A 25,682-nucleotide genomic window follows, 5' to 3' on the forward strand; every position below is an offset into this window, starting at 1 on the left:
CTGCTGTCACCGAGCAAGGAGGGGAATTAATGACTCCTCACTTGGCTGTTGCGAGCGGCGGCGTGTGAGCTCCTGTGGAACCATTGATTTCCCTCCCTGCTAGCTGGGGGCTGCTCTGTTCACGCTGCAGAAAGCTGCTGTTGCGAGAGGCGGTGAGAAGACAAGGCTCCCGGGCACGCAGAGCCCCCGCCAGCCTTGTGCTTGCTGAGCTGGAAACCTGCTGTTACCTCGAGGGTGGTTTGATGGAGAGAGCTCCTCTCCCAGGCTGCTGCAGCGTGCCCGTGGCTCGCAGGTTCCTGTGCTGTGCTTGCAGGTACCAGAGCTTTCAGGCGTGATGTGCTACGATGATTCAGTTCAATCAGCCGACAGCTGATCCGTAACCCCTTGTGACCAGGTCTGAGCTCTGTGTGCACGGGCTTTATGCCAACATGATGGAGGAGACAGAGCTCTGTACGCTTGCCCAGAGTCAATCAGTATCTTTTATTTGCAGTTTATAGTGGGATGGTGGGAATTTCATTTGGCCTGAAACATCCCAGGCTGTGTGGGCACAGAGAGAGAGGCAGCCGTCCCCGCAGGGTGTGCTGCCGCTGGCCTGAGTGCCCTCAGTACCCCCAGCTAAGGCAGCTGCAACAGAGCTACTCCATCAGCTCCAGGGTCTCTAGGTTATCAAGCTCCTCCTGGAGACTGTCAATGTAGTGAACAATCTCTTTGACACGGTCATGGTGTCTGTTGATCTCGTTTTGGAAAGCCTGAACAGATTGAAACCAAAAGCAGCAAATCCACAGGCATGTCGGGGACCCTGGCGAGGATCCCTGGAGCGCTGGGGGCTCCAGCAAAGGTTAGGGAGCATCTTTCCTCATAGTGTCCCTGTCACTTGGACCAGACCCATCTGTCCCCTGTTCCCCTGAGCATGAGGGTCTCTTACCTTCTCTGTCACAGAGGCCTGCCAGGAGTAGGTGTTGCTGAAGATGTCGCACTCCCGCTTATTGATCTTCAGCAGGCGGATGCCATGGGACACGTTGGCTGCGTTGACAACAGTGTTTTTGTCCACAAGAAGCTAGGAGGTAATGTGACTGGATGAGGAGGAGGGATTAGACACATGGCAAAAGCAGGAGAGCTTGGAACTAGCAGCACAGTAACTGCAGTGCTTGGGGGAAGAAAATCAGCCCTCTGTTTCAGCCTGACAAAGCCCTAGCCATCAGGATGAATCCAGAGCTTTACCCTTCACACAGATGTGTCCGGGCCTTGCTGTGGCATAACAGAGGATTATCCCTAGTACAGGTGGGGAAACTGAGGCAGTGCACTGGGCTTCACCTGCTGGAGCAGGGAGCTGCTGGCAGGACTGCCTTGCAGCACACCACAGGGCCTGAGGGCAGCTGGCATTGAAGCAAGGCTCCATATGCTCCAGCACGCCCGGCCCAGCGGGTGTGGGAAGAGGGGAATCATGCTTGGAAGGGTCTCTTCCACTAGTGGCACGAGCTGTAAATCTTCATTTTCAGAGAGTCCCAGTTTCTAATCGAAGCAGTGACTTCCCCCATGGCTCTAAATAGAGGGTGGCTTCGCTAACCCATAATGACTCTCCTCCTGCAGCCCCGTGCAGCTGTTGAACAAATGAAGATTGCTTCTCCCTGGAAATGGAAGGCAGTGAGGCAAAATGGGTGCGCAGCAGCGGTGCGAAACTGCAGCCATCTGCACAGGCCATAAAGCAGGGAGCTCCCCCAGGGGGGCTGAGGGGTCTGTTCTGTGTCTGTCAGCTCTCAATTACCTGGAGTAATGGGAGGGGCTGGGATAATGCAGGCAGAGTGAAACCAGAGAGAATGCAAAAACTCAATCACCTAGCTGCAAAGTGAAGGAATAACGGTGGCAAGCAGGTCAGCAGTGTTGCTGATGGGAGCACTGCAAGGATTGCTGTGCTTTCAGAAAGGCTCCTGGGATCTTTGGTATTGCAGCAAGATGGAGGGCCCTGTTTGAAATGTCATGTCCTGCCTCCAGATCAGCTCATGGGGCAGGAAGATCCGGGCAGGGCTTCAGGAATCACTGAGGCACACAGAGCCCTGGTGCAAGGGAGTCAGAGCTGTGTTTGGGTGCTGCTGGGGGAGCAGGGTGAATGAACAAAACCAGTGGTGAGTGCAGCAGAGATGCTGCCTGAGCGCTGTCCAGGTCAGGGCTGACTGGAAATCAGCCAGGGAAGTAAGCTGTACTGAAGGCAGGAGAGGGCCTTGCTCAGCACCTCTCCTGGGCTGCTTTCACCAGCTGGGGCAGCACCCAGCGAAACCTGCAGTGCAGTTACCTTCTGTCCTACTCAGCAGCCATGGCTGGTGGCACTCTAGTTCAGCCAAGCAGCTGGGGCGGCTTGGTTGGAGGTTATGCCCTGGTTTTGGCACGGCTCTGGCTCTACTGAGCCTGCTAGAAATCCTGTCCCTTCTAAGAAGAGCCTGTGGCTTCTTCTTCTTTCCAATTCCCTGGCAAAGACAATTGGTTTTGGTGCTCTTACCATTCGAACATCCTCTGGCAAATCTTCATCCAGCTCATTCTTGGCTGATCTCTCCAGTGTGGTGATGTAGATCTCTAGCAGCTTTTCATGGTGACGATTTTCCAGGTCCCGGCACTGGGTCACTGTACAGAAGGTGGTTAAGGAAAAAGACTGACCACAGCACTCCCTTCTAGAGATTAAATAACCTCCAGTAACTAGAGCCAGAGTGTCTGCACAGCAGGCCTGCACAGGACAGCACCTGGCTGCTGCCAGAAGGTGCTATGATGTCAGGATATAGACTTGCTGCTCTTAATTGCACTTCACACGCATTGGGGCTCATCCTCACTGTATTCTATTAGGCTGAGCTGGGGGTGAGCTGAGATTTGTGAAGGGAACTGAAGGAGGCCTCCCAGGAAATAAGCTAAGCTCTGAACACGTCAGTTATTTGCACAAGGCCAACAGATGTATGCATTGATGTATGACAGCCTGACCTGTCACCAAAGCATTTTGGAAGTGTCTTCTCACTTTGCTCCAGAAGACTTCAACACCACAAAGATGAAGGCTGTTTAACAACACTTCAGGAAGAACTGTAGGTATTTCCTTGGCTGCTGTGGCAGGAATGCACATAGGAAACAGTCCAACCAGATCTTCCCAGGGTTGTGTTATGTTTGTGTGGAGAAGAAAGCAAGATTCCCAAGGGGTAGAAAGCTGTCTAAGTCCTACAGACTTTTCAGCCCAGGAGAACTTAGATCCTGTTTTGCTCTCCACTCTCCACAGAAAGAAGCTGGGCACCTTAAATGACTGTTCCTGCAAAGCTGGGAAAAGTCCTTTTCTGTTGATTAAAAAAACCCCAACACAAAACCAAATCAAATCAAATTCTATACTGATGGCTCATTTCTGGATTTAGAAGTGAGATATACATACAGCACTGGGAGGTCCAGGCCAACATACTGTGAAAAGGATATATTCCTTTAACATTTTCAATGAATGTTGATGCTGTGACAGCAACATTTCTTTTAAAATCCTTTATTAGTTCCTTAACAGAGGGAAAAAGAGGAAATATTACAATGAAAATTTGCATAAACATAAAAGGGAGTCAGGGAGTCTAGGAAGAGGCTACAATTGCTTATAATTTGGACTCTCTGCTGTTATTAGCACAGTCAGAAACTCAACTGCCTCAAGCATTTAAAGTATTTTGAAAGTGCTGTAAGATTTTAGGCTGAGAGAGTTGAGCTTGTTCTGCTTGGAGAAGAGAAGGCTGTGGGAGGATTTTATAGTGACCTTCCAGTGCCTGAAAGGTGCCTATAAGAAAGCTGGGGAAGAACTGTTCCCGAGGGCATGGAGCAACAGGACAAGGGGTGATGGTTTTAAACTCAAAAAGGGGAGATTTAGGTTGGATATTGGGAAAAAAAATCTTGAATGAGGGTGGTGGATCACTGGCACAGGTTGCCCAGAGAGGTGGTGAAGATCCCATCCCTGGAGATATTCAGGGTCAGGCTTGATGGGGCTCTGAGCGACCTGATCTAGTGAAGATGTCCCTTGCTCACTGCAGGTGGTTGGATTAGATAACCTTTAAAGGTCCCTTCCAACCCAGTGCAGCCTATGATTCTATGATTTTCTTTCCTCATTCAGAGACAGAAAACCCAAACGAGCTCATTGGAGAGAACCTGGCTGGGCGATACCCTTATCCAGTGTCGGGAGCAAGTGCCCCCTTCTTACCCCCACCTAGGTAACACCCAGAGAGCACTGTACTCCCATGTCCCACCACACTGCAGTCCCCCTGTATACATGAAGAGCCCCTTGTTGGGAGCACAGCCAGTGCCTGGGCTCACTGCAGCTTTTTAGTCCTCAGAAACTCAAATCACTGCTGCCTGTTACCTCTCTCAAAAACAGCTGCTGGGGAATCAGTGTGGCACTTCATGCCTTGAGACAAAGGGTCATACAGAGCCCCCCAAATCCTGCCAGTCTGGGAGGGCATGCAGGGAGGAGTCCTTCTGAGGGACTGCAGGTACCTGAGGACCAGTTCAGGAAACACTAAAACCCCCAATCCCCAGGCAGGGAGGAATCCATTTTGAGCTGCTGCTCTCTGTCACACACATTCACAAAACTGTGTTTGCTTGCACACAGGTCACAGCTCCTGCCTGCTAATTTTTAAACACAAGACTTTTAAAAAAATTATTATTATTATTTAAATGAAGATGCACATCAGCAGCCCTGCCCTAGTTTTTGAGGAAAAGTCTGGGGAGGAAAAAAAAGGCAGCTATTATGCAAGCAAGTGCAGTAAGCTGAGCAGGAATGTGTGTAATCTTATTCACAGCAAAGATCAGCTTCAAAGAATTACACCTCCAGAATCCCAAATGCATACCCCATGCCATGCAGTAACTTCTGTACACAGACCTATAAAATGACTGAATGACCCCAAGTCCCTTTCTCTAAAGTCGAGGAAATCAGCTCAGATAGATGTGAAGGACTTACTGAGCTCTGCTCTGAGAAACAGAAATCCCTTGCAATGCTCAATGTCCAGGTGCTGATCTCACCCAGATCAGCTCTGAGCAGACAGAGTATGATGGAGACAAAACAGCCTGACTGCAAGACCTACACCCTCCTCTTTCTGCAGTGGGTTACTGAACACAGGGGGGCAGCAACAGAAAAATTACCCCCATCCCCACGTTCTGGACATGAGGTTTCACAGGTATGTAGGTACATGCTGACCCTTACCTCCATCTGGTCAGCAGTCAGCATTTCCAAGGTCATGAGTGCTTCTGACAGCTGAAGTATGTCCTCCTTGTACTCATCTCGTTTAGACTCAGCAATATCATAACTAGTGGCATTGTGAATCTCAGCCAGCCTCTAAACACAGAGATACATAAATTACTTATGGTTTGTGTTCAGCACTCCATTGCAATTTAATTAACTTGTTACATATGTGAGAAAAGTTCCTGCTGCTGATTAGCTGAAATGGAATGTGATGATTCAGGAAGTCTCCAGATTTACATACTGGGTACTCAACAGTGCTGAGGTATGCTACTGTGTTAATGATCCAGGGGCAATGCAGGGAAATTGGTGGAAAAGCTTCCTCATCCTCCAGTCAGCAGAAGACTTTGCCCCTCCCAGGCTTCCAACTTGGGGTCCTCTTCTCATAAATTTCAAGTCAAAAAATAAAATTAGATTCTTGACATCACTGGCCACGAAGAAGAGATTAACAGTTACTCCACAGAAAGAAATGCAGGCCTCAGTCCTGATCCCCTTCATGTCAAGGAGAATCTTGATTGACTTCCGTAGGGTCAGGATTTAGTATTCTGAATATGGAATACCTATCATTGCCTGCCTGCCTCTTACAGCAAGGATTTATTGCCCTTCAGAATTAAATATTGACGTCAGTTTTGTATCAGACAAGATTTATGATTTCTTGGATCAGAAAAAAAAAAAAAAATCCTCTTGTGCTGAGCAAAGTCTTATTTTCAAGTCTGCCCAAAATAAGGTAACAGCCAAACATTAATAGGAGGGGGGAAAAATATGTGTTTTAAGGTGTCTTGTCCATTTCTCCTGAGAGGGAACGGAACAGGCTAAAGTAAAGAATCCTGACCAAAGTCATCGCTGAGATTTGTGTCTGAGGATGGACTAGATCACCCACATTTTGCAGTGTTAAAAGCAGGGTCAGAGGAAATCAAGGTATCTTCTTTTCTGATGTAAACAAGTCAGGAGACTGGAGAAGCTCCCCAGCTGCCCCAGCTGCACCTCTGGGAGCACCGACTTCAGAGGTCAAGGCCTGGAAGGCTGCTTTGCTCCTTAACTGACTTCAGAGAGCAGAGTTACTTTACAGGTGACTTGATCTTACATGAAGGATTACAGCAAGACAGACAGCCCCTACAAATGGCTTCCAGGTTTCAGCCTGCTGGGAGGTGCTGTTAAAGTACCACGTTCAGGTTTGACACCAACTCCTCCAGTAGTTACATGAAAACTGTCAAGCTGACCACCATGTCCTCTTCTTGCAGCTCAGTCCATAGCTGAGCCTGCAGGTCATTGGACAAAGGGCCAAAATCTGGCCTCACCCATGCTTCTTTGGGTTTGATTTGGGGTTTTTAGGGGTGGTTTTTGCTATTTGTTTGCATTCTGTGGATTATATTGTCTTAAATGGAAGATATATTGGGAATTCAAGTGCAATGAACTGAATATATCAATAAAGCTTTATATGTTGCCTTCTGGTGAGGCTGCAGAGTGGTGTGTGGAGTAGAGCTGACAGAGTCAGTTTGCCAGCATGAGTCAGCAAGGTTCAAGGACCTGGGTGCAGAGTGACTCAGCAGCCTGCCAGCATGTGACAGGGCACCTAAATAAAAGTGACCTGGTTTTCAAAGGGAGCCAGCGCTCGTGACTCTGCCTGGTGTCAGTTGTCAGGGCCTTGCTCTGCTCAGCTGACAGTGTTACCAGGCTTTAGTTGTGCCTCTCTGTGTGTGTCCCTGTGTCCCATTACTTTTTTCTGTGGAAACAAAATAATCATCCATCTATTATACGTGGTCAGAAAGGGACCCAGCTAGAAGCTGCACCCATGCAGCCACAATGGGTGGCTGTAGCTGGGTAGGATGAAAAAAAAAAAGAGAGTTTCTGCTTTAAAAAGACTAGAAATACATTAGAATAATGTTAAACTTTTTTTTTTCCCAAAGTTCTTTGAGCTGTTGTTGACAAAATGAACCGAAGCAGAAAATTACTTGAAAACAAGCTGAATACCCTGCAATCTCCTTCCTTTTCTTCCCCCTTTTTCCATCAAGGAAGAGCTATTGGAGGCATCAAAGAGAAGGGGAGTAGCAGTAAATCTAATAAATAAATACATGTTTAAATCAACTTCATCAAAAATATTAAAACTAAAAGGTTGAGCATTTCCATTTTCTTAAAGCTGGGTAACTTTTCTGGATGGCAAAAGAAAAGTGAAAAAACCCAACAAAACCACCCACGTTTATATTGAAACCCACCCACCATGGGGGGACCTCATTGCAGCCTTCCAGTCCCTGAAGGGAGCAGAGAAACAGGAGGGGAATCAGCTTGGGTAGACACTGGCAGGACAAAGGGGAATGGATTGAAGCTGAAGGAAGTAAGGTTTAGGTTAGATATTAGGGGGAAGTTCTTTCCAGAGAGAGTGGTGAGGGGCTGGAACAGGCTGCCCAGAGAGGGGGTGGGTGCCCCGTCCCTGGAGGTGTTCAGGGCCAGGATGGATGGGGCCCTGGGCAACCTTGTGTAGCTCCAGGCCTGGAGGTTGGTGGCCCTGCCTGTGGCAGTGGGGTTGGAACTCTGTGATCCTTGGGGGTCCCTTCCAACCCAGACCAGTCTGTGATTCTATGTTTAGCCACCTTTTTCCTGTACAGCCTTGAAGAACGATTACATTTATGTACAGTAAGATAATACTGTGACATGGTAGTTGGTTTTGCTTTGCCCAAAGGGCTGAAGCTTTGATTCCCAAATTCTTTTCTGACATAAAGCACCCAAAATTGCTTATGTCATTAGATAACGTAACCTTTTTTGTTGGGATAGATTTATATTGTAACAAACATGTATGGAAATATCAGTGGTTGAACACTGAAAAGTGGCTGCCCAGAGAGGCTGTGGAGTCAGCCAGCTGCAGGTGCCCTGCTTGATCAGGGCAGTTGGATCAGGTGTCCTTCAGAGGTCCCCACCAACCTCAACCGCTCTGTGATTCAGTGATGAGGGCTCAAGTCCTGATTCCTATTACAGGAACGTAAATCCAGAATAATTTCCCTAATTTTAATGGAGTTGCCCTTGTTCTCAACGGAATTAAAAGCTGTGAGATGATACAGAGATATCACGTATCAAACACACAGAAAGATAATGCCATTACCCTTTCATTCCGAGTTTTGAAGTCCAGGATTATTTTCTGGCCTTCTTGCCGGGTGGCTGTAAATGCTTCCTGAAGGCTTTCATAGAAATCAGAGACTTTGGCTTCTCGTTTCTCATATTCTTTCAGACCATAGTTAAACAGTTCCTCACAAACCAAGACAAACTCCTTCCTGTACGTGACACCAGAGTCAAGGTATTTTGCTTGTTCAGTTGAGCAACACGGTATGTTCTTTCTACCTCTGCAAATTTGAGCAAGGAGAGTTACAAGCTGCTGTTATGTAAAGTTGGTGGTTCTTGCTGGGAGCAGGCTGCCAGGTATTCTGTCTGTGGCAGGACAGGGGTCACTCATTCACATTTTGTGCATAGGATTTTGCTGCCTTAAGGGTGGCAGCTCAAGGGGGAATAAAGGCCTTGGGGGAGGTGGGGGGGGGGAAGGAAATACATATACTTGTCTGACTCCTTCCTGACACAGCAGTGGAATGAAGCATACAACCCTATCTGTCTTCACAAGTGTGAATACACTGCCTGTGTAGTTAATAAATACAGCTCCGGAGCCTACAGCCAGAGCACAGAATAAACTACTGACTTGGTAGCATCACAAAAATAACGTCAATTTTTCTTCTGCTATTATCTTGGCAATGGAATTGTTTCTAGAGTCTATTGTAGTTAAGCCGTGATGCATTTTCCCCCAACAGTGTAATGCAATTTTAAGGAAGGTCAAGTTACTGGCCTTGACAATGCTCTATTAATCTGAATGAGAAAAGCAAAAAGGAAAGAAAGTGTCTGCTTCCCCATCCCCTGTGTAGGAGCAATGATCAGAAAAAAGCCCTGGCCTGAAAACTTCATGTTGCCAGCTCTGGCAGGTTGTGAGATATGCGACTCATATCATTCTGATTAGTCTGTTCCTATCTCCTACCGCTTCAATTTCAACACGGTTTTAGCGGCTGCGCTCCTACAATCTATCTGACAGAGATTTATCTTATAGCTCATTTGAAACTTTAAGTGGATTCCAGACTTAAAGAAAGTACAAAGCCTTGATTCTGGAAGGGTCAGAAAAGAAGGCTACCGAAATTGTGTTTGATTCAAGCGAAGGGAAAGGAACATGGTAATGAGGGCGGTGAGAAGTTAAAGCCATGGAATCTCCTGACCTGTTGGTGACAGGAATGAGCAGTTTTACAAACGGGACATTTCAAGCTGGGTTGGCCAGTTTGCTAGTACTATAAACCATTTGTTTGTGGCCCTTGTATTTCATGAGCCAGCAAACCTTAAAGCTCTCAGTGGTCTCCTGGTCTTGCATTGGGGCTTTTTTTTTTTTTGTACCATTCCAAAACCGAACACAGATGGTCTCAGATCTCAGATCAATGCAGCTTTCAGCCCTGGACAAAAGCAACAGATGAAGAGTCCTTGTGGATGCACCTCCTTCTTAACTCAAGGCTTTACATTTTAGCTGTAGGTATTCTAAACCTGGGAAGGATATGCCTGCAGCAGGTCATCCACTCCGGGGAGGTAAGCCAGTCTGGCAGCTTCTGTATCGTCTGCATACATACTGTCAAACAGGAATGATCCATTCAGGTACTCAACAAAGGCTGCCTTTGAAGAGAATCAGAGCAATATAAGTAAAATAGCGAGCGCAAACCTGCTGCCAGTCCTGAGGATATGTCTCTCCTATAAGCACTTCACCAGCAGAGGAACGCTGGTGCAGACAGAGTGATACCAACACAATAGATACACCAGCCCGGGCATGAAAGCACTGGAGTGAAAACCACCCTGGTGACTTTGCTGCTAGAACTCTCTAGCCTAAGGATAGAAAACACTGTTTAATCTTATATAAGCCACTGACACATGCAACCACGTATTGCAAGGCTATTAAGCCTTTGAGATAAGGAGTCGGTGGACTTTAGGGAGGGACAGAGGGGAAAGCTGCAGGTGTTCTCCCTGTCACTTAACCACCCACAGCTCTTCAGCCAGGCTGATCTTACAGAGGTCTGGAATAACAAGCCAGACCATAAGTGAAAGCACCATTCTGCCTGGTCTTGTTTTCAGTCTGTTCAGAGGACTGCAGTGATCTCTGAAAGCCCTGAAGAGTTTAACCATAAAACTAATGAAAAGCATTAACTTAGTGTGAAGGAGAAAAAAAAGTCACTGCACCATGAAAATGCTAACAGCTCCCTCAGACCTGTAATTTTCTTAATCTCACGTCAGGCTGATAAGATCCTCAGGTATGATTTACTATTTAGGTTTGCAGGGTCTGTATCTGGAGTTTCATTGTTCAGCCAAAAGAATTATGTTCCCCCACGTCATGTGTATTCCCCAGCAGTTCCTCTTTTCATTCAAAAGATGAGATTCAGAGATCACAGAGATTAATCCTAGCCTTAGTCTTAGCACAGCCGATGTTAACCTCTCATTAAATCTTCAAGCAGGTAAAAGAGAAGTCAATATCCGCTGCGCTTCGTTCTCCTGAGACAATACACAAGCAGCCAAAGAAAACAGACCTTGTGGTACTCCAGCTCTCTCTGCTTTGCCTTGTTTTCCTCCAGCTGAGCCAGGGCCTGAGCCTCCTTATGTTCCAACGGCTCAGTAAGATCTTGATACTTTGAAACAGCAACTTCTCGCTGAGAAATGTACACAAAGAAAATATTTGTATTAGATGATCCAGCACTGCCTGACAAATCTGGGAATAAGCATTTGATCTTTCTAGAACACGCACCTGAGTGACAGCTGCATCTCCGTTTCTTTGGGGGCTTTTTATTAAACCACTAATGAAGTTTCTAATCCATTCCTCATCCCATTTTTTTTTTTTCTTGGTATGTTACTCTGACTCTGCATTCAATATATCTGAGCCAATTCAGGCCCAGGAAACGTTTATCTTCCATTTCCTCATCTTTAGGATTGTTTTTGTCTCAGTCCTTCTAGAATTTGAGCTCTGATTAGATCAGGGAGTTTAATACATTTACTGGGGAAGAGAAGGCTCTTTTGGGGAGTGAACAACAAGGTAGTAGCAGGGGCAAGAACTGAATTAGCTTGAAACTGAAGCTTGGCAAATTTAAGTGTGTGATTCTATGATGCATGGTCTGTATGAGCAGGGACTGGACTTAATGACTTGGAAAACCCTTCTGGTCTTACGGTAAGAGGAAAGTATATGCCAAGGACAGCTCCTGCTCTGCGCCAAGCAAACTTACAATTAATCATGTTCTTTGGTTACTTAAAAGGAAAAAACCACAGAACCCCAAACAAAAAAATCCCTCTTTGTTCCTTTGAGCCCCAAGATCAAAAAGCAGCCCCTCAGGTCACCGGTGTGAAGCACTGTCCTGTGCTCAGTGGGTTCAATGGCACCTGCTTGCCTGATGTCCTGTCAGCCTGTGGCTGAAACAAACAGCTCAGCGAGCAGCAGGACCATGGGCCTCCTTTCCCGTGGATCATCAAGACTGATCTCCTCCGAGACTGGCTGGTCCCTGAGAAGGCTTGCACTCACACTGCAGGCTCTCTGTAGCAGCGTTAAGCAGGCCCCCTCTCCCACACACAGCTGCTGATTCTCACAGAATCTGTGAAGACATCATGCCTCTGACACCTCTGCCTCTCTGTCAGATTTGATAGAATTTGGCCTACAGGTTCACAGCTGTTAGGTGGAGGCAGAATAAACACTGCACGTTTCTGTAAGCCTAATTTCTGCAGGGAACCTGCCCTGAATGCTAGCATAATGCTGGCATGCCAACAAAGCCAACGCTCTGTAAGAGCTGTTTCACAAGCAGGGAATGCAGGAATGCTTACCGTGGTGTCACTCACGAGCTTGAAATCCAGATAGACCAGGTCTGGAAGATGAGCAACGACAAACAGCGTGTACTGCTCATCATCGCAGAAAGGGTTCCCAGAGAGATTCAGTGTCCGTAAGTTTTTAAACCTCCTGAGATAGATCACCTATGCCAAGGGGGAAAGAGATGCTGTACATCCCAGGGCTGGGGAAACACACACAGCCTGTAAATTCTTTGCTCTTATTACAGTTCTGTTTGCAGTACGGATCCTGCTCTGCTGCCAAGCATGGTCTCTGATAAAAGGTGAGTTTCTAGTGCTGTCACAGGAAAGGAAAGACTTCAATTCACATTGTGAATATATAAATGATGGATGCAAAAGAAGGTGGATGGGGTGGACAAATCACAGATCTTAGACTGGTGAGCTGCCCTCGAAAGAACCCCAAACAAATCCTGGTCTCCACCCCTTCCTTTTCTCACATGTAGCTACTTATTCCTTTTCGAGCTTTCATGGGAACCATCAGGAATTTTGCCATGGCTGAGGGCAGTAACAGAACCAGGCCCCCATGAGTCAATAATCTAAAAGAGAAATAGCTGTAGCTAGCACTTAACACCAGGAGAACTTACCAAAACTGTAAATCAGACTACTCAGAGGCAGTGAAATCCTAAAGAAAGTGTTCTCCTCTAAGGAGGAGCTCAGACACAGCAGCAAACCAGAGTTTTAGATTCTTTGAGCCTCTGACAGGGCACATTTGCAGACAGCAAGCACTCACATCTTCCATGGTGGTCAGGTTGTTGTTTCCAATGGAGAAAATCTGCAGCTCTTGCAGTGTGTCCATGTGCTCAATTCTGGATATTCTGTTATTGTAGAGACTGAGGTCCTGCAGTTTGACAAGGGTGTCCAGGCCCTCGATTACTTCAATATTGTTGAAAGACAAGTCTGGGGAAGAGTTTAGAGATCAAATGTTTTACAAGCATTTAAAACTGAATGCCCTGCTTCAGACCTTGCATTTAGTCCAGTTCTTGATTCAGGAGGTTATGTACATTGTTTTCCTTGGGATGTTCAGTGTCCCACAGGAAAGGTTCAGCATTAAATCATCATTCGTTCCCATCTCCTCCTTGCAACTCTCCAGGCAATTGTTAAATGAGAGGAACAGTTGAAGGTATTCCATGTGCAGTTCACATACACAATCTGAAAGTAACTTCTATCTTATGGGGACATACCCCCCCCCCAAAAAAAAAGAAGGGGGGAAATGCCTCAAAGGGGGGTATTTCTCTGACAAATTGGACACTCCCTGCCTTGTTTCTTGCAGGCTTTTGCCAGACACACCAATGCCTGGTCATGGTCATGGTCATTCCCACAGGACCAACATATGCCAGTTCCACACTCGCAATCACCCTGTTGTCACTGGATAAACTCAGTTGAGCTATTTCACTCATTGGTATTTCCCCTTCTCCTGCCAGAACATCTATCTAGAACCTACATTCATCATGGCTAAGGGCAGTAACTGCCCTCAGGCCAGAACTGAGTGCCCTCCAAAGAGGGTTGATGTGGTTACCAGCTGTCAGTATCACGCCAGCCCCTGGACAGCTAAGACACTCAGGCAGCAGCTGCTGAACCACTGCAGCCTTTGGGCAAACAAACCCCATTAGTGTGCCTCAAAACATGCCACTTACATTGTGGGGATCAGCTGTTGATTCACAAGTGCACTAGTTATCTGTGCAGCAGCACAGGGCAGACAACTGGGTGGAAGAACCCACCAGACATTTCAAGATGTGCTTATGAGCCAAAACCCTGCGTGCTGTTTGCAATGGTGGCTGAGGATACGGTTACTCTGCCAGCCAGCAATGTGGCTACAGCTCCCAGGGAACACTCTAAGTGATGAAATTGTAGCAGCAAGCTTGCTGATCTGCCCAGCATCACAGCCTGCACCCCTGTGTGATGCTGCTGTCAGTGTGCCAAGTTTTTAGTTAAAGAGGAGTCACATAAGACTACAAGGATGGGCACTTCTTGGGACAACGGTAATGACACATGTAGGGGTAAAGACACTGTTGCCTTTCAGTGGGTTCTCATCTGCAGAATGCCAACATTACCTCTGAAAACAGAACTCAGGCTTCTAAATCACAGAGGTGTTTCCATAAAAATTTCTGAGACTCACCTCCAAATATGAGTAAAACCCCTGGAAACAACGTTGAAATCTCAGCTTCCTGCTCCTGCCACACCAAACGTATTAAAAGCAGTTTTTAAACATTTGAAGGATTGTTTTGCAGTTCTGATATTCAGGCATTTTGACATTTGACAGTCAAATGAGGAAACACAGACAGCTGACAGCCTTCCCTGGGAAAGCTCCTATCAGTCGTGTTTGAGAAGGAACGAGACATCCTGGCTTTATCACAGATTGCTCTGCACCTGCATAGGCATCCAGCCTCGTATGCCTCTATCTTACCAAGCCATACAAGGTGAACCAGACCCTCCAGAGCTTCTATCTTCTCAATGATGTTGTTGTCCAGCTGCAGTTTAGTCAGATTCTCAAACTGCCAGAGATTATCAATCTGCAGAATATCTAAAGCCACAGGAAAAAAAAAATAAAAGGAAGAAAAAGAAAATGGCTTTTCATGTGAGACAGCTTTCAGTTTAGCAGACATGCTATCTTGCACAAGGAAAACACGTCCCATCCTACCTCCAAAATGATTTTTAGTGGATTACAGTGGCATGTGACGACTGCCCTAGAGAGCCAAGAGGTCCACTGGCTGGATGAGATTTCAGCCCAGTTAACCTCAGTGTCCTGCACCAGCGCACACTGCTCATCAGCGATGCCAACGAGTCGCTGAGGGGATGCTGACTACAGCCCTGCAGTCAGGAGTGGCTTACAAATCTGCTACCCAGAGGCCTTGACCTTCATTTTCCTTTCCAGCTACAAAAGGGAGGTTTGGGATGAGACTCTGCTTCTCTCCATGTTCGCAGGCCAGCTACTGCTTTTGTAAATTACTCTCCTGCTCCTGGGATTCTCAGCACAGGAGAGCAGGTAGGTGTCTACTCTTTCTGTGAAGGCTGCAGTTTAGAACTAATCAATATCCCTGCATTTAGCTTTCCAAAAACAGAATCACAAGGGCAGGCCATTAGGCACTACAGCAAAACATTAGGACCAAGGTGACAGAAAATGCAGAACATGCTCACTCCAAATTCTCTTTCTCCCCTTCCGTGGCTTCCCAGAAGATTTTGTTAGCTGCTCTGCTGTTCCAGTTGTTTAGTGAGTGCAGAGTAAAGCAAAGAATCACACACAGAGTTCTGTGCTTCACATTTGCCATCGAGTACATGCAGGATGGGGTCACGGGGAGCCTGTCCTACGGCGTTCAGCCAGGGTGGGCATTATTTTACTGGAGCACACAATGAATAATCAAAAGCAGGTTGGTTTTCTTTTTCCCCCTGAAATCACAGACCCCCAAATACTCAAATATTGAGCCAAACGTTCTTCCTTTTCATTTTTCGAATGCAAGTTTATGAGCGGTTTGACAGGAGGAGACAAGCTGTGATAATGCTGTGAATGACCAGAGGAAGCCACCGAATGGGACTGTAATCACCATCATCGACCAGACAGCTCTCCCATCACGGCCAGCCATGGCAGAGCCTGTGCCCATCCACAGAGGGCCCAGCAGGCCTGTGGCCTGTAGGTGTCACCACAATATAAACGTTCAAGGCGGGAGGCGCTGAGGCTGAGCAGCTCTGAGGTTACCCCTCAGCCACAGCTTCCCAGCTCCTGCTGGCGCTGCTTCCTACAGCTGCGACTGAAAGCAGGAGTCCAGGTGTTCCTCTGCACATAAGAACCCCAAGCTGATAATGATCGTTGAACTGCCGTCCAGCCACCCCGTGCTTTATTCTATTACCTTCTAAGAAGAGAAGAAGGAAAACGTGTATATACCGATACTCACTTCTAAAACCGAGCTGCAGCTCTGTCACATCTTTGAAGTTTGTACCTTCCCGTTTGGCAAGCTTTCCTGTGTCCTCTGGCCACAGCTCTTCAATGGCTTTCTGGACCATTTCATCATCAATAACGTTTGGCCCGATGCTGTTGTACGACTGACTCATTTTCAGAGTGTATCAGCCTTAAAGGACAGAAAAGAAAAATAAATTAAATCACCACCTGGCTCCTATTTCCAACGTTCATCGAACGGGCCTGGCAGTGCTGAGGAATCAAGAGCACAGCTCAGCATTAAGAAGATCTAATACCTCACAGCTGATACCAAACACGGACCTGACTTTTGTCACAACGTCACTGATGCGACTCCAGGCGCAGCCTTACAGCCTGAGCACTGCAAAGTAGCTGGGCACAATCACACACAAACATCCCACCACACTTGAGTGCTTTCCACAAAGAATGCCAGAATTTGGCCAGGTAAACAGGCCAGGAAAGGAGGCCCTGTGCAGCACAGATGAATGGCAGTGGTCCATTACATGGCAGTCACCTGTTGCTGAAACCCATCTTCATTCACGTTCAAGGTCCTGTGTGCTACCTGATCTACTTTTAAAAGATAAGCCTCGTTATTGGCAAGTTTGATTTACAGAGTAAGCAGCAGGTATTTATAGCACAGGAAAATTAACAGCTGCTCACTAAATTTCAAACACCAACATGGTAATAAAAGTGGTGACAAATTTGAGGGAGGAGAAACATTGATAAACAGTAACAGTAATTTCCTGAAGAAGGCAGGATCCATAGGAAATGGAATCCAGATCCATAGGAAAGGCTATCAGGTTCAGTCAATATATAGAACTGGCCACAAACACCTTTGCTTTGGCAAACAGGCAATTATATCAGTTAAAACTTTCTGTCCTGGGTTGTCATTTAAATAACATTTAAATGTTGTCCTGGGGGCAGTGAGACTACTTATCCTCCTAGAACTCTGCACAGTGCATTAATCACTATGAAGGACCCGAGTCTTCAAGGTTTTGCCCGTGTATGACGTCCATAATTATGGAAGAAGTTCCCACTGGAGGGCAGAAAGGATAAACATGTGGGTGTAGAGAGCTCTCTCCCTGTGATGTCCTCCTAACAAACCAAACCCCTCCACGGGAGTGCTCAGTACAGCCCGTGGGCCGATCCGTCCCTTCCTGCCAGGCTTCTCACATGCCTTTGCCCATCCTCTCTTCAATCGCTGTCGGTTCCGCGGAGCTAGCCGCGCCACGGGGGCCGCCGCTCACCGCATCCCGCGGGAACACGTGGGCGTTAGGGCGAGCAGCGGGTCGGTCACCCCACGAGAAGCGCACAGCCGGCCGCAGCCAGGCCTGGGAAGCAGCGCCACGTCCCCAGCACCCCTAGGCCCTGCAGGGCCCGCGGCGGGGACCCTGCCTCTGCCTGCCAGGGTGGCTCCGCTCCGGGTGGGCTGCCCCCTCCGTCCCTGCTTCCCTCACTGTCTCCCTCCCTCGGCCCAGCGCAGACCCAGGCCCCGGTCCCTGAGGCCTCTCACCCCCCGCCAGCGCCAGGCCCGCTCCGCACCCCCGGCTCGGCTGCTAAGGAAGCCCAGGCGCGTTGCTAAGGGTGGCCACGTGACACTCTCAGCCGCCAATGGTCAGAGAGTGGGTGGGAAAGCTCGCTGCTAATCAGAGCGCGAGAAATCCGTGTCAGCCAATCAGCGCCGGCACCGTGCCCTTGGGGCGGGAGGAGGCGTGCCTGATTGATGTTTCTCTTGTCCAATGGTATTAGAGATGGCTTGGCCCTTGCCCAATGGAGAATGCCGGTAGTGGTGCCCCTGCTGTCCGTCAACTGGGGGGCGCGGAAAGGGACGGCTCTAATGCGGGGGTGGGCCCTCCGGTTGACAGTGATAGGCATCCTCTTCAACCTATGACTGCACCGAACGTCCATCCACTGTCCAATAGAATGCAAGGAGGCGGGCCACGCTGGCAAGAGAAAGCTGCGGTTGGTGTTCGCCGCCGCCAGTCAGAGCGGGGCGGGCGAGGAGGGGGGGCTCGCCGGGTTGCTGTTTGTTGTCATCCCAAGATGGAGTTTCTGCTGGGGAACCCGTTCAGCACCCCGGTGGGGCAGAGCCTGGGTAAGGCGGCCCGGCGGCCGTAGGAGGCTCCGGGGGTGGGGGAATGGAGACCCGACGGAGCCTCCGGAGAGGGTGGGAGGCTCCAGGCAGCGGCGCGGTCCGGAGGCGGCGGGGGGCTGTGGGGATCGGTGAGGTGCCGCGGCGGCTCTGCGAGGGCCCGCGGCGGGCTCCGGCGCCGTGGGGGTTCGGAGGGGTCAGTGCGGGGCTGTGGAGGCGGTGAGGCGGCTGTGGAGGCGAGTGGCGTGCCCTGGAGGTATGGGGGGGGGCTCTGGGTAGCGGGGGTTTCGTGGAGGGGGGGGTACCCCGGAGGTGGCGGGTGGTTTCCAGGCTTGGGGGTGCTGTAGTGCTTTGTGGGTGTCTCCGGGCGGGTCGTGGAGGGCCCTCTGGGCAGCAGAGGGCTGTGGGGGTAGCGGTGGTGCCGGGCAGGCCGTTAGCCATCGGGAAGGAGAGGCTCTGCTTAAAGGCAGTTGGTGGGCGAAGGAAAAGGAAAGTTGTTGGAGCCCCCAGCTCGTTTTCCTGCACGGGAGTGCTGCGTTACGGAGACATTCAGCCACCCAAGGCCTTGGCACCGCCCGGGGCCTGTGCCTCTGCTGGGGAGAGGGCCATGAGATTCAGACATGCCCTCTGTTTCCAGCCCAGAGCTTGAACTGTGGTGTTGCTAATGCTTAGGTGACGGCAGGCAGGTTATTTTGGGCGTGTTTTCACTGTGTGGCCAGCCGAGGCCTTCCTGGTTTGCTGTGCCGATTCCCTTCCTCCCACAGACGTGTTCACTCTCAACTGTGGCAAGCCTGGCTTCGGCCTGGCTTTCCAGGGCCGCAGGAGAAAGCCTGAGTGCCACTTCTGCAGAGTTTGCTGACTTGCCTGTAGTTGGGTGAGCTGTCTTTGCCTTCCACTTTCTTCCTCAGCACAATGCTAGAGATCCTGTATTTCTTCAGGGCCTGAGAGAAGAACAACAGGCTGGTTCAGGTTCCTGCAGTGCAGGGACTGTGGCATGCAGCCCCAGAAGCTGAGGCAATGTTCAGTTGGGGGCACTTGTGCTAGCATCCCTCTCCAGTGACACCATGCTCTTAGGTTCCCTGATTTACTTCATAAGCAACAGTAATTCTAATGCCTTATTTAGGGGTTATATATAGCATGATGTATAGCTATATATAGCCTAGTCTATAGCTATTCCACATGTATTTATGGAATGATGGAGGACTTGTGTCTTTGGGAATTAAAGTGGAAAAATTTTGTGGAGTCCCTGGGCTTGACCTCGAAACCCAGAAGCTCTTTTATAGTAGTTGCCTCACCTGCACGTGCAGAGACACCCCCTTGCAGGGCTAAAAGGCCCTTAAATGGGTAAATCTCACACTGTGCTTTGAAGATGGCCGGACTCTTGCTTTGTCAGACAATATGGAGCATATGTATAGCTTGCTGTTTTTCCTTAGCCATCTGGGGTGTTTATTTCTTCTGCTTAGGGAGAGAAGTGCTGAGAGATGAAGGATAATAACAAGAACTGCGAAAGTTAAACATGGTTTTAGAGTGCATTTGCTTTGTTGTGTTTGTCCATCTGACCACATCTGCCAGGACAGCTGGCTGCTTGGACAAGCCTTCTACAATGAGCATTGTTAAGGAAAGGCAATAATTTCTCATCTGTTTACTGACAGCTTCTTCTAGCATCACTGAGTGTTTTACAGGGGCTTCCTTAAACAATTCCTGGGGAGGGGCTTTTTCCAGCCTTGCACCTTTCTCTGGAGCTCTTCCATCCCCTTGCTCTCTTTGAACCAGCAGTTGCTGTGCCAACTTAGAGAGTTCGAACACAAAGCTCTGAGGGAGCTGCTCTCATCAGATGAGGTTAGGTGTGTGTGAGGGGCTTAGAATGCAAAATTCAGTCGCACTTTAAGAATGTTTTTTCATCCCCAGGGGGAAGAGAGTGCTGCAGATTTTATTTTGGAAGATTTATTTTTTTTCTGCTTGTCGTATCACTGCCAGTTATCCCTCTCAGAGACAACAGTAAAACAAAAGCATGCCTTGTTCTCAGACAGTGCTATTTGCCCAGTGTTTCCACAGTTTTTTTTCAATGAGCTTGTGGAATATAATTTTCACTTATGTTTCTCTTCATTCTTTAAAAGAAACTGAATAATTTTGTATTTCTGTTTAAACATATTGTGTTGAACACAGTTGTGATGTTTTCAAGCAAGGCCTAACACTCACCATAAGGGAGAAGTGCAGAAAATTATGTAGGTCCATCAGCACACCAAGAATGCATGTTCTCTGCCAGGAAGTAGCAGTGGTTCACATGAAGATTTAATTAAGGCTAGACAATGTCTTCAGATAAATGCCAGGTCTGAAAGAACAAAGATGTCAGAGAAGGTTTGGGGAGGGCTGAGAGAGGTAATACAAGAGATTTTCTCTTTTCTCCTTCTCTTCATCTGGATAATGTCGGAAGCTAGACAGGCTTTTTATGTTAACTCTTTTGCTTAATGTGGGAAAGTAATGCTAGGATGAGCTCAGAGGATTTGTAATGGAGATGGATAGAGTCTCCTGCATCTAAAGTGCTGGTTTCAATGGCAGCCAGGTTCCTCATCGCTGAAAGCTACCTGACTTCTGCCTGCAGGCTTCAGTGCTTGGTTCTTTTTGGTTTCCAGCAGTCGAGTGACAGATAGTGCATAAAACACCACCATGGCTATTAACTACAAACCTCACTTAATTTTTCTTAAATAAGTTGGTTCACCTGTGGACGCTGAACTGCCCTTAGGTCTCTAGCAAGGCAGTGGGTTTTGACAGGGGTGGAAGGCAGGCAGCTTGCTGCCATGTGCCTAGGAGATTCCTGAAATTAAAATGGATTTCACCCAGTCCATACCATTATAGAATTCCAGACTGGTTTGGGTTGGAAGGGACCTTAAAGATCACCTAGTCTCAACCTCTGGCTGTGGGCAGACACACTTCACCAGGCCAGGGTGCCCAAAGCCCCATTCATCCTGGCCTTGAACCCTGCCAGGGATCCAGGGGCAGCCACAGCTGCTCTGGGCACCCAGTTCCAGGGCCTCACCTTCCTCAGAGGGAAGAACTTCTTCCTCATATCTAATCTAAATCTCACTTCCTTCAACTTAAGGCCATTACCCATTGTCCTATCATGCCCTGCCCTCTGTAAACAGCTCCTCTTCAGCTTTCCTATATCCTCTTTAGGTGCTGGAAGTTGCTGTAAGGTCTCCCTGGAGCTTTCTCTTCTCCAGGCTGAACAAGCCCAACTCTCTCAGCCTGTCTTTCTAGGCAAGGTGCTTCGGGCCTTTGGCCATCTTCACATCATGCTGCTTTTCACCCTCAGGGTACAGTGAAGGGAGGTATGCAATAGCACCATTTTACATACAAGCCAAAAATTTCATCTGGGATTATGTGGCAGGATCCATAACTTCTCAAAGGCTCCGTGAGCAAATGCTGCTTTTCAGTATCCTGCAGGACTTACATGACGTCCTCATGGTCCCTTCACAACGCCAGTTTTGTTGGTGGGCAGTGCCTCATCAAATCACAGAATGGTCTGGGTTGGAAGGGACCCCAAGGATCAGAGTTCCAACCCCCCTGCCACAGGCAGGACCTCCTCAAGAAGATCCCTGGGCAGGGCTTGTGTGGAGGCTGACGTGCTGCCGACACTTTTCACTGGTGCTTGGAGAATCCAGTGGCTGTGGGTGATGCTGGACAGGGAGCCCAGGGTGGCACTGGAGCTGTCACTGACAGCTGGAGCTGCGTGGTGCTGGCCAGCTGAGTGGTTTGTCCCATCAGCTCTAGGGAAGGTCTTTGTGAAAGCTGGCCAGAGGAATTGGGTGCTGTGGGTTCCATAGCCTGTGTGTGTTGGGGCTGACAAGATCCTTTGTGGCATCGAGCGCTGCCCCTGTTCTTATGACTGAACTGTTATTTTCTTCCTAGCTAACACTCCAAATAGAATAGACAAGATCCTTAGAGCAGGACTGTCTTGAAGAATACTCCTGGCCATTGAGGAGGAGAAGCACAGGAAGATGTGTAGTAAAACAGCAAAGACAGACTGCTTGCTATTTGAAGAGGGACTGGCCTGGGGAAAAAGCTGCAATTTACAGTAGCAGGAATTTGCCTTGAGATTCAACATCCTGCCATAAATTACGTTTTTATCTTTCTTTGTTCAAGGGAGCCATCTTTAAAGTGTCACCGCTCTATTCAAGGTTATTAGAACAAATACCCTTACTGGAGGTTAGCAAAAACATCTTAGATGATTAAAGCTGATTGAATTACAAGAATGTGGAGAGCTGGGGACTTTTTTTTTTGCTCGTTCTGCTTATTTGATACAGGCCATATGGCTTACACATGAGGACACAGGAAAACCAGTTACATTTTGTAGTGGGTCTTTTACTCTGGAGACTGCAAAGGCTTGGGGAGAGCGTGTATTTGTTTGAATCCAAACCAAGCCTTGATGCTGCCCCCCCGCCCCTGGCTCCTTCAGGTGCAGAGGGGGGCAGTGGTGTGTGAAATGGGTTCTGCACAGGGTGTTGGACTGGAGTATTGAGGTCTCTTTTGGTAAGGACTCTGGTCCGGGCTGTGTGTGCTTTTGAAGTCAGAAGTTGTTGCTGCAGCCTGAAGTCTGCTGGACTCGAAGCCAAAGACCTCCAGTGCCTGAGTTAAATGCAGAGAGACCTGACAGTTGTTTTTAACAATATAGTGGCAATTAAGATGTCCAGCATAACTGGTGTGGGGGGGTGTTGGTCAGACAATGCTGATTTACATTCCTGGTCCTTGTTGGTGAAGGGGTGTTTGGATGAGGGGTGCCAGTCTGGGCGCTTGCCTTGGAGTCTGTTTATGGAGGAGGAACAGTATAGGGATTTAATACAGATTATTGTTTAAGGAGGCTACAAAAACAAGGTTTCAGGAAAAGATACAGAGGCACTTTATTGAAGCAACAGCAAGGCAGACAGCTTTTCAATTGATTTTTATCAAAGCACTTGCATTCATCCATTCAAGGCTGTTAAATGGATAATAAATACGTTGGACAGAATCTGTTTCCAGAGATGCTGTTTCGTTTCCCCCTCTTCTCTTTTTTTAAATGAGAAAATGCCTCAGCTTGAGGGGGTGTGTATAAATACCTTTTTATTTTCCTTTCCATAAGAAGCATTTAAGACCTTTCTTCAAGTTTCTTATATCCTAAGATTTTTATGAGTCTTAGAATAAAAATGGTTCTTAAATAAATGAGTTGATGGTTATATGCAGGAATAGAGAGATGTATCACAGTGAGCAGCCCATGGTAATCCTGCAGGAGGAATTAATTCAGGCTTTCTTGTCCACATGCACAATTTGTCTAAGTTCCCTTCAGAGGAAACTTACTACTATGCTGCACTATAAGGAAGACATGTTTTAAGGGCAAACCTTTCCCCACCCCAGAAGTCAGTGTTTAAAGAGCACCCTGTAACCTCAGGGTCTGGTATGAATAAAAGTACATGTTTGCAGCATGCTGTTGGGGTCTTAATCATCTCTATTTCCATTAATTGCATTATCATACAATAAAAAGCCCTAAGAAAGATGCTTGCAATTACCTGTAACCACTGGAGTATTGTGCCTTGTTCTAAGGGAAGCTTCTCTCAGTACAAGGTACCTGTAACTTTTCTTGCTATCAGATGCCCACAGCATCAAAAAGGTGAATCTTGTCTTTTCTCAACATAGTGAGGGCACAAAAATTGCTCTCCTCAGAATTTAAGTACATTTCTAGGTACTTCTGTAGCTGGTGAGTTGTTTAAAATCCAGCCCCCCCCTAGTTCATATAGAATTGTGCTAGTCATGCAAAAGAGAGTCTGATAAAATGCTTTTAGTTTTATAAGATTATTTGGATCTGCTTTCCCTTCATGACAATGGATTATGTTGTAAGGAAATCTCCATGAAATATGAAAATGGATATCTTTGCTTTTAAAGGAGCAAATAAATACTGAGTCATGAATCTGGCAACTTGGAGAAACTACATACGTGTGTGAAGCTGGATAATTAGTATAATACCATTTAATACAAGGTTTCTGAGACTGGATTTATTTTATAGGCACAAAAGCAGATTGTAGTTCATGAAGGTATTATAGCATGTATTTTTGAGTAATGCAGTTTTATCTCTCCTGGCACAGTATGCTTAAATGTGTATTCCATATGCTTCTAATATAAATCTATATGTGAGAGGTTGCAGTGTGAGGACAGCTCGTTCCCAGTTTGATACTGCTCCGTTCACGTACTCGGCAGACTTTTTTAACTGCATATTTAAAATATGCTTGTCTGAAGACACACAGAAAATCCCCATGGACCCTTCCAACTGATTTAATGTTCCATTTAAAAAAAAGGTACTCTGTGTTTCCCTTAGTTGAATTAGGAACAATTTGAATTTAGTCAGGCTTCCCTTTGATTGCTTAAGCTATGTTGGGTTTATAATTCAGCATTCTTTGAGTTGTTACTTGGTAAAGATGAAGGCCATCAAGACATCTGATAGTACCAGTGGTGGGAATGGTCAGTGGAGGAACAGCAGCAGTTGCAGAAATGCCTTCATGGGAAGGACACTGTGTAGTACCTGCAGGCCAGGTGCTCTGCAGGGTTAACCTGGCAATCCCCTTCCTCATCTGGTGTTTGTTATTTGATTCTGGAGAAATCATTTCACACTTTGTGTTTTGGTTCCAAGATCTGTGCAATATGTAGGCAATAAAAACTATAAATGGTTGGTGAACACAAGAGAGAAAGAAGTTGTGGTAAGAGTGCTGAGGAGTTAGGAAGTGGCCCAAAAGCCCAGCCTGCCTAACAGTTTTTCCCTCATGTGGTGAGTCTGCACGCATCATCCAGAACTAGTTTTCCATTTTCTCATTTGCATCCTCCTGGGAATGATGAGAAACTTGTTGCTGAGTATAAAAATCCTTTCTAGCATAGATAAGCCTTATCTTCTGTGTTTGCTTAGTCATTCTGCTGACAGTTCTCCACAATTGTTTGTTTCAGTAATTGTAGGTGGTAAAGGGCTTTCTTAAAACTGATGATTGTTGAGCACAGAAGACACTAGGCTGTGCTCAGGCCTGATCTCCCCTTAGGAGCAGGTCCTTTGCTGCAGGTAAACACATCAACATTACTCAGAGAGCCAGGTCTTCCAATCTTCCAGTCTTCCCATTGCTCAAGAAGGGGGAGATGCAAGTAAATTCAGCCAGTCTGTTATTGGCAGCACTGTCTTTACATTTAAATATATACTCTATGATTGTTCTGTACCTGCCAGAATCATAAGGTAGGCCCCTTAATGTATGAACTCATTTCATAATCAAGGATTAGGGAAGAAAAAAGTCAATGTATGTATATACCCTGTCTGCATTTGGGTAGCTCCTGGCACAGCGATGTACAGGCTGTTTACTCATGCTTCTGTATCTCTCAGTTCACAGAAACCCTTTGGCAGCTCAGTGCTTGCAATGTAGTCTCAGAGAGCATCAGGGGACTCAAAAAGGAGAAGATATTCAGGAGACCCCAGTTGAAGTTTGGTTAGCTTGTGAGCCTGCATGTTCTTTGAAAGCAAGCCAGCCTGTTCCCCAGCTGGTCCTCAGAACCCGCCTGGGTTCGATTACTTT

The 25,682-nt window shown here is 47.4% G+C and overlaps 2 protein-coding genes across 5 annotated transcripts in view; one reads left to right on the top strand and one right to left on the bottom strand.

Moving 5' to 3' along the window:
- Window positions 1-635: 635 nt before the first annotated feature.
- Window positions 636-16,153, bottom strand: DRC3 (dynein regulatory complex subunit 3; the record flags this gene model as incomplete). The annotated part of the gene is made up of 12 exons (XM_084271009.1): window positions 636-749; window positions 926-1,057; window positions 2,495-2,616; window positions 3,425-3,509; window positions 5,192-5,323; window positions 8,322-8,483; window positions 9,785-9,906; window positions 10,809-10,932; window positions 12,089-12,235; window positions 12,840-13,006; window positions 14,514-14,630; window positions 15,997-16,153. 12 exons carry the CDS (start codon window positions 16,151-16,153, stop codon window positions 636-638), a joined length of 1,581 nt encoding a protein of 526 aa, XP_084127135.1.
- Window positions 16,154-18,059: 1,906 nt separating this feature from the next.
- Window positions 18,060-25,682, top strand: part of TOM1L2 (target of myb1 like 2 membrane trafficking protein) — a gene marked incomplete at its 5' end in the record, with an annotated part of 52,954 nt that continues 45,331 nt past the window's right edge. For all 4 annotated transcript variants that reach the window (XM_084271045.1, XM_084271048.1, XM_084271046.1 and 1 more), the window contains one exon: window positions 18,060-18,111. In XM_084271045.1, the coding sequence (XP_084127171.1) occupies window positions 18,060-18,111 (52 nt within the window). The remainder of the gene's footprint in view (window positions 18,112-25,682) is intronic.

Source organism: Gallinula chloropus (assembly GCF_964237585.1).
Source record: "Gallinula chloropus genome assembly, chromosome: 15".
Classification (NCBI taxonomy): domain Eukaryota; kingdom Metazoa; phylum Chordata; class Aves; order Gruiformes; family Rallidae; genus Gallinula; species Gallinula chloropus.